Here is a 20,270-nt window from a genome sequence, read left to right on the forward strand (position 1 = left end):
TCGCAAACTCTCTATCCATCTTCCTCTCTTCCCTTCTCTCTCTCTCTCTCTCTCTCTCTCTCTCTCTCTCTCTCTCTCTCTATCTCGCTCTCTCTCTTTATCTCGCACTCTCTCTCTCTCTCTTTATCTTTATCTCGCTCTCGTTCTCTCTCTCTTTATCTCTCTCTCTCTCTCTCTCTCTCTCTCTCTCTCTCTCTCTCTCTCTCTCCCTCGCTCCCTTCCTCATCAACAACGAGCTGACTCTTATCGATCGAAATTAAATTCCATTTTCTGTTCTCGAAGGAAAGCCGAAAGCTCCGAAGCTCGACCAGTTCATTTCATTCGTCTGCTCTAAAGTCGAAAATGCAATGTGAGACCTCTCCTTATTAGGAGTCATATATTTGACACCCTGCTTTCGTTATAGATATCCCGAGCGTCGCATCGTCGCTTTGTTGTTGCGTATTAACTCGCAGCTTTTTAAATTTCCATTTTGTGTTCTCGAAGGAAAGCCAAAAAAACTCCGAAGCTCGACCAGTTCATTTCATTCGTCTGCTCTAAAGTCAAAAATGCAATGTGAGACCTCGCCTTATTAGGAGAACATAGCTGTCATATTTGACACCCTAGCTTGCTTCCATTATAGATATCCCGAGTGTCGCATCGTCGCTTTGTTGTTGCGTATTAACTCGCAGCTTTTTAAATTTCCATTTTCTGTTCTCGAAGGAAAGCCAAAAAAACTCCGAAGCTCGACCGGTTCATTTCATTTGTCTGCTCTAAAGTCAAAAATGCAATGTGAGACCTCGCCTTATTAGGAGAACATAGCTGTCATATTTGACACCCTAGCTTGCTTCCATTATAGATATCCCGAGCGTCGCATCGTCGCTTTGTTGTTGCGTATTAACTTGCACCTTTTTAAATTTCCATTTTCTGTTCTCGAAGGAAAGCCAAAAAAACTCCGAAGCTCGACCAGTTCATTTCATTCGTCTGCTCTAAAGTCGAAAATGCAATGTGAGACCTCTCCTTCTTAGGAGTCATAGGTGTCATATTTGACACCCTGCTTCCGTTATAGATATCCCGAGTGTCGCATCGACGCTTTGTTGTTGCGTATCAACTCGCACCTTTCATCGTGTCGTCTGCTTGTTGACGTAGAGATCAGTCTAGCGTCGTGAGGAATGATGGAATCGATAGTGATATTATTTATGTTATTCAATCGATTCGATACCAAAGCACTTGATAGCAGGTATCGATATGTAACGGAATTTTAGGTACTCAGTATCACTCGCCGATGCCGAGACTTCTTAAAATGATAACAAACCAATACTGTATCGAAGCGAAGGTTCTTTGATACTCTTTGAAAGTATCGCGATACTCGTTCGCTACTTATTTCCGTTCTTGTGGAAGTATCAGCGAGGCATCGATATTTCCACAAAAGTATCAGTCAGGTATCGATATTTTAGAGTAAGTATTGAAGAGGTATCGATTCTGTTTGATACCTACATGTTTGACACAATTCAGTATTGGATCGAAATTTGTCAACCGATACCGATAGGTATCGATGCAATATCAGTCTGGATACTAATCGTGGGCAATCATGTACGTAAAATACGTCGCGGAAAGTTTTTCAAGTAGTTCGATTATATTGGAAATTTCTTAAAGGTGGTGTGTTAATATTTTCATAAATACTATTGTATAATGCATTCAATGAAGTTTAAGATTTACTGAAATTTAAAATAGTTATATTAGGTCTACCGAAAAGTTCTGTCCGTTTAAGAAATGAAAGGAAATAATAGATTTTTCATAAATTTAGTAATATTTATATTGTACAATATAATTTCCGTCGTTACTTATGACCTCTTGCCAGCGTGATGGCAATTTATGAGCAACATTTTTCAAAAATATATGTCATTTGCATACCTGTCGAAATTTGCAATGACATTATCGGACAGAACTTTCCGGTAGACCTAATATATTATTAAAGATTGAAGAGTTATTCTCGAAATTCCTTAATATTTAACATTGTTTCCAAATATGAGAAATTATTACTCTAATGCTAAACCAAAATACACAATCTCAAAAATATTACTAAGCGAAAACGTATAGGAAATGATAGTTCAATAGATGATGAAAAAGAAATTATTCTAAATGATGAAACGAGATTATGAAGAAAATTATGACACAGAATGTACGTTTTAGGCCTTTGCTATTCAAATGGTGACCAATAGATTTGATGTATAACGGGTTACCGATGGGTCCAAGAAGACTGCGCTGCTGAAGAAGCTAATTTTATATGCCCAATGTGTGAAAAGCGGCAAAGAAAATAAATTTCAATTAGTCGAGGTTATTTATACAGTCAGACCCAGTCAAACCGAGTCTCATATTAGGAATCCATTTTACAAATCTGTAAATTTGAATACTTCTAGCTTTTCTTCTATTACAAAGAAGCAAAATTTTGTTCCATGTTTTCCAATAGAATGTATATATAATTTTAGTTTTTAAAAGTGTTTCTACTTTTAATAAAATTGTTTTCAATCATAAATTATGATTTTAAAAGACAGTGCTGTTCTGGTGACAGAGGAGATTAAAAGGAGTTAAGCTCGAGTAAATCCTTCTTATCGTCGACTCGTCGACTGTCAGTAACAAGAATTCTGATCCGAGATCGTTTAGCATATCGTGCCGCGATAATTACAATAATTCTCTTCACGTGGCACGCCTCCGAGTACAAACAAACTGAAAAACCACCGACTGCCATGAAGAGTAATTAGCAAAGCTCGCCAACTGTATCCTCGCATTAAGGAATACAGTGTAGCCAGTAACCGATACGGATTACCGTAACTTCAAGGCTCAAGGATACGGACGCGAGAGTAATTTACAACTCACCACCCACGAGGTCATTGACTTATGGTAGCTCCATCGAAACTGTGTCTGCTTACCTGAAATTAATAAAAAAAAACAATATGTTATTATCGAGTTCAATAATTGGAAAATCGATTGTTATCGTTAGGTCTAATAGAATCGTCGAATGCGCGCGATTATGCTACCGTGGTCTATTATCACTAAGCTGCAATACTTTATGCAAAATAAAAATTATTTATGTTGATTGAAAGAAATATACATTAGGTGAAAATAGATTATCTCTTTTAAAAAAGTAATAAGTTGAAAACAATAATATCCTTAAATTCTTCTATTCTATTTTTAGCTTTATGTGTGTGTGTGTACTTGACCTATTAACTTTAGTCTGATTATCACTTACAGCTTTTATTTGTAAACTATTTCGAAACGTGAAATATGTTATCGCCACACACTAAAAATAATTCGCCATTAAAAATTGCTATTCGCGTTTCAAAATGATTTTAACAAGTTCATTTATATTTATACATTGTAACAAATATTGTACATTGCATATGTCATATGCACAAGATGTGATAAGTCATATAAAATGGAAATGCTATAGGAAGCGTGTTTTGGATTTTGAGTTAAAATAACTCCTTGTGAAAGATGTTAAAATTGGTGGAACTAATCGAATCAACAATAAATTCTGTCGCTCTGAACCGAACGAAAGACCGAGTAAGTATTAAGTAACACTGCCGTCGTGACGCGCTTTGCGAAACTATGATCTGCTTTTCGAAAGAAGATACCTGAAGTTCTAATAGCTGTCATCCCTATTACTTCAGGCTTGCAACATAGATGTGGAGCGGACAGCTATTCAGACGTCAAGTATCTTCTTTCGAAGGACAGACCTTGTTCGTTCTATTTGAAAATAAAACGCAGTTAATAGCTTCTCTCGATGCGAATGATTGCTCTGTATCGCGTAATTAGAACAGTGGTGAGATTTTTTTCAAAGAAGTCTTCAAGGTGAAAAATTTAGACTTCCTTTTACGCTTCAAGGTTTTAGTACTTTACCCTTTCTGAACGCTCTAAAAAAATACAAGTTACACAGGTTGATGTTTCTACGAAACGAATGAATCGGCGTTGAAAAGATTAAGAATTCAGTTTTCTTTATTAGACAGTATTTTTTTTGTAGGTGCTCAAAAACAGTAAGCAGTTAATAATAAATAATTCATTGTGAGACGTAAGTATGATAAATATTCATAACACAGATTAGCATAGTACGCGTACACTGACTTTACTTCTTAAAATGGGGCTGCATAACTTGAATAACTAAAATCAGCGTTTCATAACTTAATGTCTCCAATTTTTTAAGGTAACACCTGACTCGTTGGCGGTACGAACATGTGAATTTTCATGGTTGTAATATCCGTGATGTAATATACATGTGTTGTAATATACATGATTCACGAAAAAGTTGGAAAACATATTCAGGAATTATTTATAATAGACCTCAAACACGAACTACATATAGGTCGCCAGCTAAATTGGTTTACATTTCAGTCAGCCTATATATAACACTGCCGTTGTTGAAGGGTGCACGAAGAAATCAATACTCAACCCTTTCAAAGACACTGGTTCCATTTAAAAAACCATTTTCCATTTTTCCTTGGTTTATTGGCGAATTCCTATGAATCCTATATTATAATCCAGATTCTCAATAAAAATTTGCAGATATATTAAATATATCTGCAATAAAAAAAATTAATGTAAAAATCTGTTACAATTTAAATTTCTAGTAAAAATCTATTATAAATTACATCTTTAATATTAAAGAAATAAAACAAATTTCTATTGAAATTTATTATAATTAAGTTTCATCCGTATTTAAATTCATTTATTTTCTACACTGAGCTATTTCCATTTGACAGTAACCACGCCATTGCAATGTCTCCGAACGATTCAGCGACATTATCGGCGACTTTCGTGTCATACGATGACGCATCCCATTCTATTCCATACAGTTACTCATAAAATTGAGCATAGATGATAGCGGGACAAGTCTACTAAACGATAACCAAAATGCTTTTTTAAAATTTGCTATTACTTGGAATGACAAAAAAAAATAAAAAAGTCTCGTTTCAAAAAAGTTATTGCGTTTTAAAAGGTATACGCAGAATTTTGTGAGTAACTGTATATAGATTACGACAACGTTAAATTGCAGTGCCAATAACTTACGGCAATAAATGTTCGAAGAGAACTAACGCGATTGCCATTTCGAAGCCTGTAGTCTAATTAAGAAAAGACAATGAACTATGGCTGTCAGAGAAACCAATATCTCCGTCGGCATTAAAATTTCGATACAGAGACCACGATAATGTCAATGTGGTTCGTGTACGATCGACGATAGGCGCCGCAGCAAAACATACGCAGTCGTCCAAATCGTGGGAACACAAATTTTCCCAAGCTATTTACGTTCCCGACAATTAACTATTCGACGCTGCTCGATCCCGCCAAAGTGGCCCGACCCAAATTTTCGGTAATCAAGCAATTATCTAAGATCGCAGAATCCGATAAGGACCGATCAGCCTTGCCGTCACCTTAGAAAGCGGCGGCCCGCCCAAAGAGGACGTGAGAAAACCCAATCAGAAATTACTAGCGCTCGGACAGGAAGCTTTCTACGACGTTGTACATCACAGACTCGAAATCGGCCGGCAAACGCCAGTCCAAAGCGACCGGCAAGAACATTTCGAGCGACCGCGATTTCTACGCGAGGACTTTTTCCGATCCGGCTGACGCGGCGCAGATAGCTGACCAAGAGCCAGGGAAAATTTATGCGATCGACGGGCGCCGGTTGCAATGCGGATCTTCGTGATCCTCGCGCGTCCCGTATCACTCCTTAAACGGTGACCAGGGAATCGTGAAGACGTTCGGCGCAGCACTTCAGCACGAAACCCTAGCTTTCCGAGCTTCGCTGCTTAGACCGCTAACAGAGAAATAGATTCGAATTGCGGGACTCGTTCCGCAGTGCATTCGGCTTCCGTGTCTGATATCCATAACATGAATAGAAGATTTCCTTAATGGCAACATCGTTCGCTGTTTATGCTCGGAGAAAGAAATTGAAATTGCTCCTGGCTAGGCTCCTTCGATGATTTCCTGTGGTTAATGCTCGAGAAGCGTCGATGATGGCTGTATAAACCGTTCAGGTAATGGCTTGGGTCCATTTAAACCCCGGCTCGTCTTTGTCACACGTATATTTCTCTAAACAATGCTGGCGCGATAGCGTAGGAGCCACTCCTTTTAGAGCAAAACTGTTGGAAAGTGAATGCGTCATTTGTAAGAAAGAACAATTAAATAAAAATGTATTTCTTCGTTTTTTAAGAAATTGAGGAGAAGGTGGCACTGTTCTAAAATTTGTTTCAACTTTTCACGCTTTGGTATTTTGGTATCTCGTCATTTTTGTCTTAAATGGGAAATAATTCGGAAAACATTATTTTATATCAGTATATTATGTTCTAAAATTTGTTTAATCTTTTCACGCTTTGGTATTTTGGTATCTCGTCATTTTTGTCTTAAACGGGAAATAATTCGGAAAACACTATTTTATATCAGTATATTATATGTTCTAAAATTTGTTTGAACTTTTCACGCTTTGGTATTTTCGTATCTCGTCATTTTTGTCTTAAACGGGAAATAATTCGGAAAACATTATTTTATATCAGTATATTATATGTTCTAAAATTTGTTTAATCTTTTCACGCTTTGGTATTTTGGTATCTCGTCATTTTTGTCTTAAATGGGAAATAATTCGGAAAACACTATTTTATATCAGTATATTATATGTTCTAAAATTTGTTTGAACTTTTCACGCTTTGGTATTTTGGTATCTCGTCATTTTTGTCTTAAACGGGAAATAATTCGGAAAACATTATTTTATATCAGTATATTATATGTTCTAAAATTTGTTTAATCTTTTCACGCTTTGGTATTTTGGTATCTCGTCATTTTTGTCTTAAATGGGAAATAATTCGGAAAACATTATTTTATATCAGTATATTATATGTTCTAAAATTTGTTTAATCTTTTCACGCTTTGGTATTTTGGTATCTCGTCATTTTTGTCTTAAACGGGAAATAATTCGGAAAACATTATTTTATGTCAGTATATTATATGTTTATTATATATTATATAATTTGTTTTGAACTAGTACCCGTACTTGATCCTTGTTTTTATGGAACAAAAATTCTGAGTTCATTAATTATCTGCGAACTGCACACTTTTATACCATTATTAATCCCCGAAGCGATCCTTAAAATGTGATATTATTTTATATCAGTATATTATATGTCACATTTTAAGGATCGCTTCGGGGATTAATAACGGTATAAAAGTGTGCAGTTCGCAGATAATTATTTAACTCAGAATTTTTGTTCCATAAAAACAAGGATCGAGCACGGGTACTATGACAGTTCAAAACAAATTATATAATCGACATCGACCAGTTTTAGCTAGTCTAAAGTTACATCTGTAGCAATAATCAGCTTAACGTTAACAGCTGAATCCTTCATAAATTAGTAAGCAATAACGCAATTGTAGACAATCAGGTCATTCCGAGCGATTCGAAATACCATTGTAATTATTATTCTAACGAATATTGCTAAGCTCATTAACGATGTAGTACAGTCGTAAAGAAGCCTTTGAAAGTGCTCTCAGGAAGTGAAGTGTTCGGAGAGCTGGAGAAAATATAGGAAATATTATATTTTACAGACGTTGATAATAGAATGTAGCAGACCTCTGAAACGGATAATTTAGAATCAATAAATACTTCAACGATTTAAATTCACTGTTACTAACAAGACGAACAAAATATGCTCCAGTTTATATTCAACTAAGAATATTAATAACCTCCTCGGCAAAGTAAATAAGCTTGCATTTAATTAGAGTTTCGATTTTATACATGTTTGCGCGGATATCCGGCAGTTTAATGAACGAAGCGTTCATCCGAGAAACGATCGTAAAATCTCGACTTCGATTCTGCCCGCGATGGAAGATCAATCCATCCTCTTCCTTCTGCTGTGTGTACAGTCATTCAACTATACGCTGTAGACATCACAAAAATCCACTTCCCGGAAAGTCGCAATTCGAACTGCTTTGCTGTTATCAATCACTTTTAATATAACTGGAAGCATCCGAAACTGGATCGTCTCCGTGCAACAAAATTAATGTGTATCGTTTGGCATTCACGGGCAATTGCAAAAGCACTATAAAACCACGTTGAGAGTTTCCAGGTAATCGCGGGTATAAATAACGAACACGTCAGTCGACCTTTAACCCGATTTCGCGAAGATCCAGACAGCGCCGGTTAAAAAAACGCATTCCCGCGAACATTCGATTGTATTTCGTGCTCGTTAAGGCTGGTTACGAATTAAGAAGGCGTGCACCGAATGATGCAACACGAAAAACAAGCGGCGGCGAATTAGCGGGCTTCTAACGAGTGAGGCGCAGCAATTTGTTGCGCGTTCCACGCAAATAGCTGTGCGAATAGGTCAACCGTATAACGCGGTCCGTAGATAATGTTTCTGTCGGCCATAAATCAACATTTTCAATTCCTTTTTTATTTCAGTTGCTCTATGCAGGTGTCATTCGAAAAAAAGTCTCGTACTTTGTACTTAACCGTATCTCAGATATCCGCAGCTGCCTTGTTCCATGAAAATCGGAGCAGACGTCGTGAACGTTTTACTCCAGTTTCATTTGAATTCATTCTATTTCCTCACTTTATTTTAATTTCTAATTGTGAGCGGAATCTAGTTCATTCCACTCCGTTTTATTAAGCCTCTTGCATAGTGAACTACAATCTCGTGTTTCGATCTCTCGCGTATCTCTGTGCTGTTCTAACGTAAGAAAACTTCATACGTGGAGTTCGTATTTGAGAAAAATGAAGTTCAGTCTAATTTAAATCGGTTCTATAAGAGCAGAGTTGTTTCCAATTAATATTTATCTAAGATGATTATCTGCACGAATCCTTTTTAGTCGAATATCTTATTCGAATAAATTTGCAACTACATACATTTTTATTCGGTCGAATATTTATTCGATAGTGCCGAATCAAATTTTATTCGCTGGTCTTTATCTTTTATCCGTCATCCGAATAAAATCTTGCCCGGCTCTGTATAAAAGTACACAATCTTCGTAAGATTCAACGATCTAAATATATGTAGATTGATGCAATCGATGATGTAATCCATAACGCAACGTATTAATGTCACAAGTTTTATAGATTGTGCTTGCATCAATATTTTTTGTCCGTTTCCGCATGCCAGAAAAATTGCTCTGTTGCGTTGTAGATCACTTCTTGTGACACAAGACAAAGTCGATAATCGCGAGACGGCGAGACTGCTCGCAGCGTTGCAACTTCCGAGAGGCATTTATCCCAGCTGCGTAACAAGCAGCGAAGGTAGACCAGGTCAAAATGATTTATTATCGAAAAGTGGAAGGCCGCTCAAGGTTTTCCTTCTGTCCAATATTCTTTCCTACCCGTTCCCTGTGTGCCGCGGGTTCGCGCAGAACACAGGTTGTGCAATGCAATTAAAGCGTGAATCGAACGTGAGCGGAATTTCGTTGCGTCGACTGGCATTTCGATGATCGATGTTTTTGCGGAACTGCAGAAATGGCCGATGGGTTTCTCAAACAGATTCGTTTCGGTTATCGATTAATCATGGCGCGATATTTAGGCTACATTTGCGGCACGAAGGAATCGTGATCCTTAAGGATCCATCGGCAACATGAATTTTACAAATGTTATGAGTAACAGGTCAACGACCCGAGAAAAAATCATACACATAATCGGTAACGGAGGTTCTTAGCGACCCCAAAAATGCATTAACGAAGAAAATATTGTTGCGAATTACACCATTTCTTTCGCGTCGCGGCATTTTATTTACAATAAAGAATATTAACTATAACACAATTCGATACAATAACAATTCAGATTGTAAATAAAATGCCGTGATGAGAGAAAAGGTGTAATTCGCAACAATATATTTATAATAAGATGTACAAATGTATCTACAATTATAAGGATAGTTATTAGTTAGTTATTGAAAACTTCAGCATTTTAGCTTTTGAAATTATTACAGTATTACAAGTTTTACTTCTTTTAGGTGACCATAATAGATGGTCACCATAGATGACCATTCATACTGCGTATTCTTTTTGAAACAGTAGGACTATCAACTTTGCAATCTTCTTCAATTTCGAAGAAAACTACTTCCATTTCGGAATTCAAGGCAGACATAACTTCGACGTTGTCTTCTTCTTCAGGCGATCACTGATCCTCATAATTATTATTCTCATCATCACCGAGGAAGAACAAAGTCCGAAAAATTCATTTCAAATTAAAAAAACAAAGCTTTTCAAGAATCACAACGTTTGACGAACTATGCTATAAGGAAGATAGGTTTCAGACTGAAAACCTATTAACTTGTTGTGAACATAGTAAACACGTTGGATCGATGTTTTCCGTGATCTCTATTATGGATATCGACGTGTTGTTTCGAGGTCGTCAATGGCCTCTATTACCGATGATGTATTCGATCTTTGCTGCAGTTATTAAAGGCAGAGGGTTAATGCCAGTCGATGACCGCATCTTGCACGAAACCCAGAATTGAGACGAGTCCAGGGTCCCTTTTTACGTCGGACGCGTTCAATAACAAGTGGCCAACATGCCCCCGACGGGCTTCAGTACGCAAATGACCACGTGTTGCCAGGAACTGGCGGAGTTGTTCAAAAGAGACAATTAGGACTGTCCTGGCAGGTCTCCATAAAATGACGCTGAAACGGCTTTTAAGCTTCCAGAAGAGTTGCGTGCATGAGAGGATTAAGTAGAGCAGAGGGTCAGCACATTAACCACGCCATTACAAAGAGTCCCAATTACGTATGTGCAATGCATTAACAACGGGCACGTGACTCATACGGGTCCACACAACCTACATAAAACGTCACCTAATTGTGTCTTTTTACTGTCAGTGGGACATCGTCGGTGCCAGGTACAGCAAAAGTTTCCGAGTCGATCGACAATTTTAATATTATGTGGCACAACAAATTTATTCACCAATATTTTCGGACAACTACTAAAACAGCTAAGGAGTTGACGTTTGTCAAATTACCAACGATTACCAAAAATGACTCGTGATAAGTTCGTTACCAATTTCTATTTCCAACTTGGAACTTCCTTACAACGATGTATAAATATCTGATGACCAGAAGTTGAATGTCAACTGGACCCTAGATCTTTAATTCACTCGGTTAACCTTTAGCCTCCACCAAACGAACATTGTAGATGACTTCATGAATGCAGCTCTCCGAGATGCAGCGATGTCACTATTAAATTTACGAATTGATTCTTTAACGAAGAGGCTAAAATACACTGGTAGTCATAAGAACGGACCACCTAACTTTACTTATGGCATTTTTATTTTATTTCTACAATAAGAAGTTTTTTGCTCGATGAGCAAAAATAATCTACAAATGTAAGAATTCGCGTGACAATCCGTAGTTCAGTGACTTTCATGAAACAGTTGATGTAACAAATGAACGAATAGTTAGATTGAAAATTTATAACAATACTGAGCCATAATGCATTAAATTAACAAACTGGATGAAAAACTTTCAAACCAGATCAAATAGAATTTTTCAAAAAACAGTCCCATTGAATTTATTGTGAATAATATTCCAGTTACCTTAATCACCTTATCATCTATATTAAATAATTTTGTACGCTTCTATTAATTTCGACAGACTTCAATATTCTTCGAGGCAACTGTGCGTTAAAACAGTATTAAGCAGCACATTCCTTCAGCATGCCGAAGATAAAGAAAACAAAAATTTTGGTATATCAATTACCTAATCATATCGATGCCTAATCTTTATTACTAAGAATGATATCGAATAGCTTTCTCTGTAAGTCTCGGTCAACAATTAACGTCTAACGTACGCCGGGGAAAAAAAAAATTCCTGTTTCTTCGAACCGTCCTCCTCTGCAATGAAACATTCAAATTCACCGCGCGAGCATGGTATAACAACTGCATAATGCACTCGGCCGTATTTTTTTCCTGGCCAATCCGGCTCGTTCCGATCATAAAAACACGCGCAATGCACTCGCACGACCTGCGATATACGTTTCTAATATTCAATTATATGCCAGGCGGTTGATGATTACACCTCGGAATGGCATGTGCCCGTGCGATCCCGCTGGCTACAAGGTATCCAGAATAATAATATTCGGGCTGCGGCAGACCTTCGACGAGGTTCGCGTCGTCGCGCATTACGTCGACAATCGTTTCTGCGTTTCGATTAGTTATCAATGGCGCAAATCTAATTTGCGGGTGACGCGCGATCGAGTTACCAGCACGAAACAGCGTACACATATTTTGCTGCAAACAAAATTTGTTGATCGCCCAGCGATACGATAGATCATACATTGATATAGTGAAACGAACATTGAAAACGGATCATTACCAGATCGCGAATTTTTATGCGAAATAAAGATTGTCTGTATTTCTTTTAATAGTGTCAATAAATTGGGAAGAGTGTAACAAGATTCTTGAAATTATAAATTTATCCATAAATGCATAAAATCATTACATCATTTATCACTCGTTATCAAATTTTTGGATCAACAATAAATGCAGTATTTGTGTGTCCATTTAGAGCAACGTATTGGCTTCAGGCTTTTTATTAGGATGTAAACATTACGTTAAATTAAAATACCATTTATATGAAACATTATATTAATACTGTCGTTTGTAACATTTTTTCAAAAACTGAGTGTCCGATTTTACTCATGATTTACTTGTTTACGGCTTACAAAAATGTTAGAAATTATTAACAGTACTATGATGCAAGGTAAGCCATTTACATACAATATACTTTAATACACGGCGGTAAGTATAACACTTATAATTGGTTGAACATTCAATCACTGCACTCACAGACACGGGAAAGTATCAAAACTTCAGAAAACACAGATGTGTCATAATCATGTTCTGTTTATGCACTAATCCTGATAATAATAATATACCACTGTATTTGAAAACTCCAAAAACTTTTAATCAATTAATTCCATACATATTTTGATGCAAGAATCTCAATTAATTATCAAATTGCCGGCATTCCTTTTAACGTGAAAGAATCTCTATCAGTAAGCCGACAGGAAAACCAAATGACTCACGATCGAACATCGACCTGGACGTTCGACCGATCGCTGACCGAATGAGGAATATCGTGGCACGGTTATTGGGGAATTGTTAATTACCGAAGCCGAAGCTAGGCGAAGCAGAAAACGACAATGACGTAATCGCGGTTTCCAGCCGATATCGAAAGAAAGGCAACCGTTTAAATTGACCTTTCACCCCGGCAACCGCAGACTCGAGCCTCTACTAATACAAACGATAATAATACAACCAATTTTTTAACGAAGAATTCACGCTGGAAGGATTTAGCTTGAAACGATATCGTTTATCGCATGAAATAATGCAGAAAAATGCAAGCATCCTGTGGCGAACGTGCTGGAAAAATGTTAATAGGTTATCGCAGAGTTATAGGAAAGGTGTATCGACTTTTTAACACTTCGATTGCCACGTCAACAATCTCAAATATATCATAAAATTAAAGTAATATATTGAATCAAATTGAAATTAAAAAGTTAAGTTGCGTAACGTGAATTATTTGTTCGACATTCGTACGTTCTACGGATCTCAATAAAATTGGGGAAACAATAGATTGGTGTAAAAATTAATTTTCTGCTTGTTGGGATTATGGAATGAAAATGAATATGATTCTAATTCTTTTCTTAAAATATGGGCGAAAACGATCGAGCGACCAAACTCTACTGAGAGTCCGGTAAGAAAAAAACGCTTCTTTTATATCCTTCTTGGGTTCGTCTTATCCACCAATCAGAGACGTTTATTTGTCGCGTTTCACATTGTATACGTGACGCTGGGATCCCCAAACAGTCAGGGCACGATGTGTATCTAATGGTACCGGTGATGATGTATCGCGGTATCTATTATATACAGTTTACATCACCGTCGTTGCCCGCTGACGGAACCGACGAAAATGTAAACCGAAATCTTAGCATCTTAGTACTAAGTAAACTATAGACTAATTTTTGTTCGAGGCTAAAATTTCCTTTTTTTTCAACAAAATTAAAAAGTTAAGTTACGTAACGTGAATTATTTGTTCGACAATCGTACGTTCTACGGATCTCAATAAAATTGGGAAAACAATAGATTGGCGTAAAAATTAATTTTCTGCTGATAACTATTGGATTATTTTCTCTCTTTTGAATACTCAGAAGTTTTTCCTTCTAGCATATAAGTTACAAAAACGAATCGATGACGCCGAGAGTCTCGCCAGAGTACCATTAGATAAACAATGATTTCATATGTATATAGAACAGAGTGCTCTTTGTCTTTAGGTGACGTTTTTGGTTTCGTCTTTGTGAATAGTCTTCAGTCTCCTGGAGCAATCAGGAGAGTAAAGACGGTCCTTCCTCGTACATCAAATTAATAAACTAAAAGGGATAAGTTTAATTCACTGCGTTTTACTTTTATTTATCTACCCATTTCCAATATTCGACATTCGTACGTTCTACGGATCTCGATAAAATTGGGAAAACAATAGATTGGCGTAAAAATCAATTTTCTACTGATAACAAATAAATCCGTCACTCACGTATTGGTAATATCGAATTCATTAAAATCGTTGATTCTACAGAAGAGGATTCGAGCTAATACAGGGGCATTTAAAATTGTGTCAAAGCTGGTAAAATTTGCGAACCGCGAAATCTACGACCGGCAGGGCGTTACCGTACAAAAGGAAAAGGCAGCTGCACTTTTCTGGCCTGGCCTGAAAAGCGGCGAGAACAATGCCTTGTGAATTGCGCCGCGACAATGCGCGCGAAGAATGGAGCCACGTTCCCTCGTATCCTCGGCGCGTGTACTTTCGACCGTTTCCGCGGGACACTTATCAAATTTTACGAATCCTGAGATAGTGGTTACACGAACTGGTTGGTGACTGTCCCGGAGCAAATATTGCCACAGTCCCTGGAACAGTATGGGGCAGTATGGGGCAACTGCCAATGGGAACGTCCGAGGATTTGCGAAACGCAAACAGACCGTAGATATAAATTAGGAACTGTCATGTTTAATAACGGCGAGATACCTCTGCGGTCTTTGTCCACAAAAGAGACGAAGACGCCAGCTGCGTTGCCGTGAAAAGCAGCTGGAAACAATGCCTCGCGAATGAGAGGATATGTGCACGAATGAAAGAACTGACACTCCATTTTAAAATCTATTTTCAAGCACAGTGCTTTGTGAGAAATGTATGTTTGTCAAGCGATTTTATTGTGATTGAATGACAATATGTTGAAAAAGTAACTTCAGTCTCGGACACAAAAATTAATCTATAGTTTAGTTAGGACTGAGGTTCGAAAATATCAGATTACATTTCCGCCGGTGTCTTAAGCGCGCACCGGCGGTGATATAAACTGTATTTTATAAATACCGCGATATATTATCGCCGGTGTCGTTAGAGCACACTGGCGGTAGCATACAATGTAAACCGCGATGAATGACCCACCCTCTTTGATTGGTGGAGAAGACCACACCACGAAAATAAGCAGGCGATATTCAGTCGCCGTAGCTTAGTTGAATTTGGTCGCATAGTCATTCCATAGATATACCTTCTCCCAAATAAAAGTGAAAATAAAACTTTTAAGAAAAAGAATTAATATCATATTCACTTGAGAAATAGTCTAAACCATAATCCCAATAATTATATGCTTCAAGATATTTTTAAATTACATATTAAACTTATTACCGATTGTTTCCGAAAAATGTAATTTGTTCATTATCCGAAAGAAATATCACAAAAAAAATGTGGAACGCTTCACGATTTTGCGTGTCATCCTTGCGCAGGGGCCATGCTAATCTTCTCTGTATCGTTCCAATTTTAGTATACGTACTGCCGAAGCAAGTACATCTGATCATCTCCGCGAGGTGCTTATATACTTTGAAATCGTTGAGTGAGCACTAGCGAGAAAATGATTTTTTTCGCCATCTAGCGGCGTATAGAATATCATTAACAGTTCAACGTTCTAGCGGCATTCGTTTCAATTCCTTACGCTATTTATTTTTACAACTATTCGAAGTCAAGGCTACAAATATTGAGACATCTGAAATATTTCATGTTTTTCACATCTATACAGAGTCGTATACCAAAAAGGGTGTACTATAAGCGGGCGATATTCAGTCGCCGTAGCTTAGTTGAATTTGGTCGCATAGCCATTCCATACATATACCTTCTCTCAAATAAAAGTAAAAATAAAAGTTTAAAGAGGAAGAATTAATATCATATTCATTTGAGAAATAATCCATGCCATAATCCCAATACAATAAAATATTAATATAAACTTTAATGATAATTGAATTTAAATCGTAATGGCATGCTTATGATATTTTCTTCCATAATTATTTAACTCTTTGCAGTCAAAGCTATTTGAATTCGAAATCCAAAACATGATTTCTGATCTACAGTATTTCTATTTTATATAATTTATTGCGATTCATGCGTATGAAATTGAGCCTATTGGCAAATACAATGCAATTTTAATAGTTTTTTTTAAGTATAAAAGAGTCTGATGCTCTTAGAATGATTTTGAAAAATAGTATACCAATCTTTAGTGGCGCCTCAGAGTCGCCATTCGAGTGCAAAGGGTTAAATCATACAACAATGTTTCCGTGAGAAATATTCGAATGAGTTTATTTATTAGGGTTATTTAATGCAATCCTGTCATTACAACAAAGCAACGTACATCAACGTTTTAACATAAATTCGAGAAAATATTTTTCATTTTCGTTTAAATCCTCATCTGCAATGCACTTAGATTGTGAATGCAATGCTGTGAGAATTCAACAACTCGATTCAATGTTGCTTGACCAACATAAAAACTATCGTCGTGACGTTCAGAAGTTACTTTAGACAGAGGGATTAACGAAGATACAGGCGAATCATCGACACTGTAGCTCTGTTCACGGCTTAGAAAAAGAATCACGAACTCGGTTCGGAAAGCGAGCGTCTAAACTGGGATAGCCCTTTCAAGCGAACAATAGCGCGAGGAGGAAAAAGCGAGGAGGAAAAGCTGGCGCGCGTCTTTTGATACCGGCAACGCGATTTCCGTTGTTGACCTAGGCCACGATTCATGAGCACGTGCTACGGCAGCGCGCGTCGCTCCGTCACTCGTCGATCGTGGGACGCGTGAGACGCCTCCGAACAATCGGCCGACTGGATGAGAAGTCTAATTCGCGCGTCGCGTTGCAGGGAACAAGAATCGGGGCATCGAGCCAAACCACGGTGATTCACTTGTTTGCGGGGGAGAGGACCCTGTCCAAACGCAAGACCCGGAAAATTGGAAGTAGGTCCGAAGCGATTCGACGAGGAAATCTGGCCGCGGCTGCTGCGTCGACCGCAATGACGCACGCAGAGGATCGTGTTGACACTAGACCTACCGAGCTCTAAAAGCTGCTAATGTGTGTTACGTTGTAACGATGAGAAGACTCTAGTTATTTAACCGTTCGAGTCCCAGCGATTATTCAGAAAACACGGTCGAAAAATGCCGAACAGCGCGATAGCGCTTGACTTAATTGATCGCGAAGAAAACCAAGCGGCGCGATAGCGCTCGTCGAGATTGACAAACAAAACGAAAAGAAAAAAAAGCAGCTATAGGATGTACGTGCGTCACTAAAGTTTGATCGTGACACAAGATCTAAACAGCGCGATCGCGCTGCTTAGGACTCAAACGGGACTCAAACTTTCGCCATTTTTATTATAATGCATGCTTGAATACAGAAATTGATTAAATCGTTTCTTAACACATTAAAGGCGGGGGATCTTGACGAAAGTATGCTAGGTAACGCGGCGACCGCCCCGCCTCGTTTTTCGTCCTAGAGCGGACGATATTTTGTGTAATCATGAAAAAATTTAGACTTAAAAAAGTTTATTTAAACTCTTAAAACTAAAAGAAATATTAAAAAAGAACTAAACACTAATTACAAAAAATGTTTTGAAGTACATATTTATGAGAAGTCGAGATAAATCGTAGTACTACGACTCCCACCTTTAATGTGTTAAGAAAGAATGTTTATAATTTCAACAATTTGAACATAAAAATGCGAAACCGGTCATTTGACCAACGATTATAGTAGGTTCAGTGTTAGGGATATTCTACGTGCAGTTGCAGTGGCGCACTATAGGGCAATCGCACGCCGAACGCAGTAAAAAGTCATTTTATAAAAGTATGCTTATAAAATGGAAAAAAATAAATAAAAAATAAATTAAAAGGAAATTTTGATCAATGGTTAACTAGACATATGAACTTTGTATTACGTCTTTTTTTTACCATTTGTCGGTTTTGAACAGGATTAGATGACTTTCAAGTAGCCAATCTCAAAGTAATCTCAAATTAAAATCATCAATTCTAAGCGCATTGTTCTTCGAAATTAAATGGCAAGCGATAGAGATAAATATTTCTTTTAATTATATAATTAAAATGTACCAAATTACACTTTTACGTCTCTGGGTACTTTTTCTATACGGTAAATTTTAATTTTATTTTTTAATTATGAATGCAGTGGGATGCAGCGTTAATTTTTGATACATTTTGAAGAGCGAAATTTTACCTTCTTGTTAAAAAAAGAAAAATGTAACGCACAGTAAAATAAAGTGACGAAATCGAATCGAAATCAAAGATCTTTTGTTGGACAAAATTGTGATTTATCCAATACCAAGTACAGTTGGCTCTTTTATGATATGATTTTATAACACATCATTCTCCATAAATTTTGACTCGCTGATTTCAAATCCGATCGCAAAATTTATCCATCTCAGGATTTTGAAAAAAAAATCAGCGGATTATCAAATCATTTCGACAAAAAAATCACGGTTTCGTTAGTTTTTTTCACTAAAATCGATATTTTTTTCAAACTCAGATAAAACAAGATCGTTAATAGAGACTAATCGATTTCTATGTACATCTTATAGCGAAAATGTTTATGAAAGTGGCGATTTTCTACATAAACCACTGTTATCCCATTTCTCCGATCTCGAAAAAATATGAACTTTTTTAAATATCCAATCTATCGATAACGACTTGTCTTACTATCAAATCTCGAAAAATGAATGCGAAAGATAAAATCTATACCGATAAGACCAAAAATAGTAACGTGCCAAACATGATTCTGCATAATTACCAGAATCAATTTGAATAATTACAGAAAGCACGTTTAAATCGTCTACAAATAAATCGCATTCCAAATGCCGAACCGGTTTATATTTGGGTTCGAGGACCGAAATTGACTGAATTTGCTGGCGACAATTTTAGCCCGAATAATAATATTTATAAACGCGGATTCTGCACGGATGACAGATTCGTCACGTTCCGCGGCAGCTATTTTCGTCGGTGTGCCCACCCATAATTTCGCGTCAAATGCAGCGGCGCGAGTGCATTTGCAACCTGTCGTGAAAGCTGCGGAAGTGATAACACGTCCCCTCGTGCAGCATCGAACCGCTCGCGAAGGAAATCGCCTTCGGTTTGCTTTAAAAAGCACGGCGATATCAAGGGGACAACCGCGTACGGATGGCTAGTCGGCCTTTGTTCGTCGTGGAAACCAGTTCTTAACTCGAGATAGGGAATTTCGCGGCGAAATCGATTAGCCGGTGGAACGGGTACTTCTGTACCTGGAAATGTACCCGTGATAACGGCAGTATCGCGAGGAAGTCTCGGCATTCAGACACCATTGACGACTCCGACTGGAGGCGTCGCTATCGACAAAATATCGGCACGCTTCAATATCACTTGGAACACGTGAATTGTGTATTGCACCTAAACTTCGAACGCTTTACATCGATAACAGATTCTGACAGCAGACGATATTTTATTGGTTTGTCTTTTAATAAAATATCTGAAAATGCAACGCAAAGAAATATTTGAATCCTGCCTTATGAGATCGAAGAAAATATTTAATACGTCCTTAAAATAACATAAAAATCGTTGCCGACGTTAATATGTTGAACAATCTACAATCAAAATAATTCGTACAGCGTAAACGTGACACAAAAGTGAAAAGAAATTCTCGTTTCTGCAATTCCATTTATGGAAACGTAAATTTCCATGCAGTCTGATAGTAACCTTCTACAGAAGGTTACTTTAAAAATCTATAACCAATGCTTTCTCGCAAATGAGCAATAGTCAGAATTGCAAAAACAATTAAAACATGACACAGTAAAGTAAGTAGTAGTAAGTAGTAGTATAGTAAACATGACACAAAAGAGTGACAAGAAATTCTCGTTTTTGCAATTCCATTTATGGAAACGTAAATTTCCATGCAGTATCTGATAGTAACCTTCTACAA

The 20,270-nt window shown here is 37.3% G+C and overlaps 1 protein-coding gene and 1 non-coding gene across 15 annotated transcripts in view; both read right to left on the minus strand.

Moving 5' to 3' along the window:
- Window positions 1-20,270, minus strand: part of LOC143259034 (uncharacterized) — a 448,485-nt gene that overhangs the window by 403,992 nt on the left and 24,223 nt on the right. For 4 of the 14 annotated variants that reach the window (XM_076519802.1, XM_076519795.1, XM_076519791.1 and 1 more), the window contains exon 2: window positions 2,854-2,906. The exons of the other annotated variants lie outside the window; for them this stretch is intronic. In XM_076519802.1, coding sequence (XP_076375917.1) covers window positions 2,854-2,906 — 53 coding nt within the window. The remainder of the gene's footprint in view (window positions 1-2,853; window positions 2,907-20,270) is intronic. 14 annotated transcript variants of the gene reach the window in all.
- Window positions 15,735-15,841, minus strand: LOC143259272 (U6 spliceosomal RNA). The gene has a single exon (XR_013033084.1). It is a non-coding gene; the product is annotated as a U6 spliceosomal RNA (small nuclear RNA).

Source organism: Megalopta genalis, chromosome 3 (genome assembly GCF_051020955.1).
Source record: "Megalopta genalis isolate 19385.01 chromosome 3, iyMegGena1_principal, whole genome shotgun sequence".
In the NCBI taxonomy this organism is placed as follows: domain Eukaryota; kingdom Metazoa; phylum Arthropoda; class Insecta; order Hymenoptera; family Halictidae; genus Megalopta; species Megalopta genalis.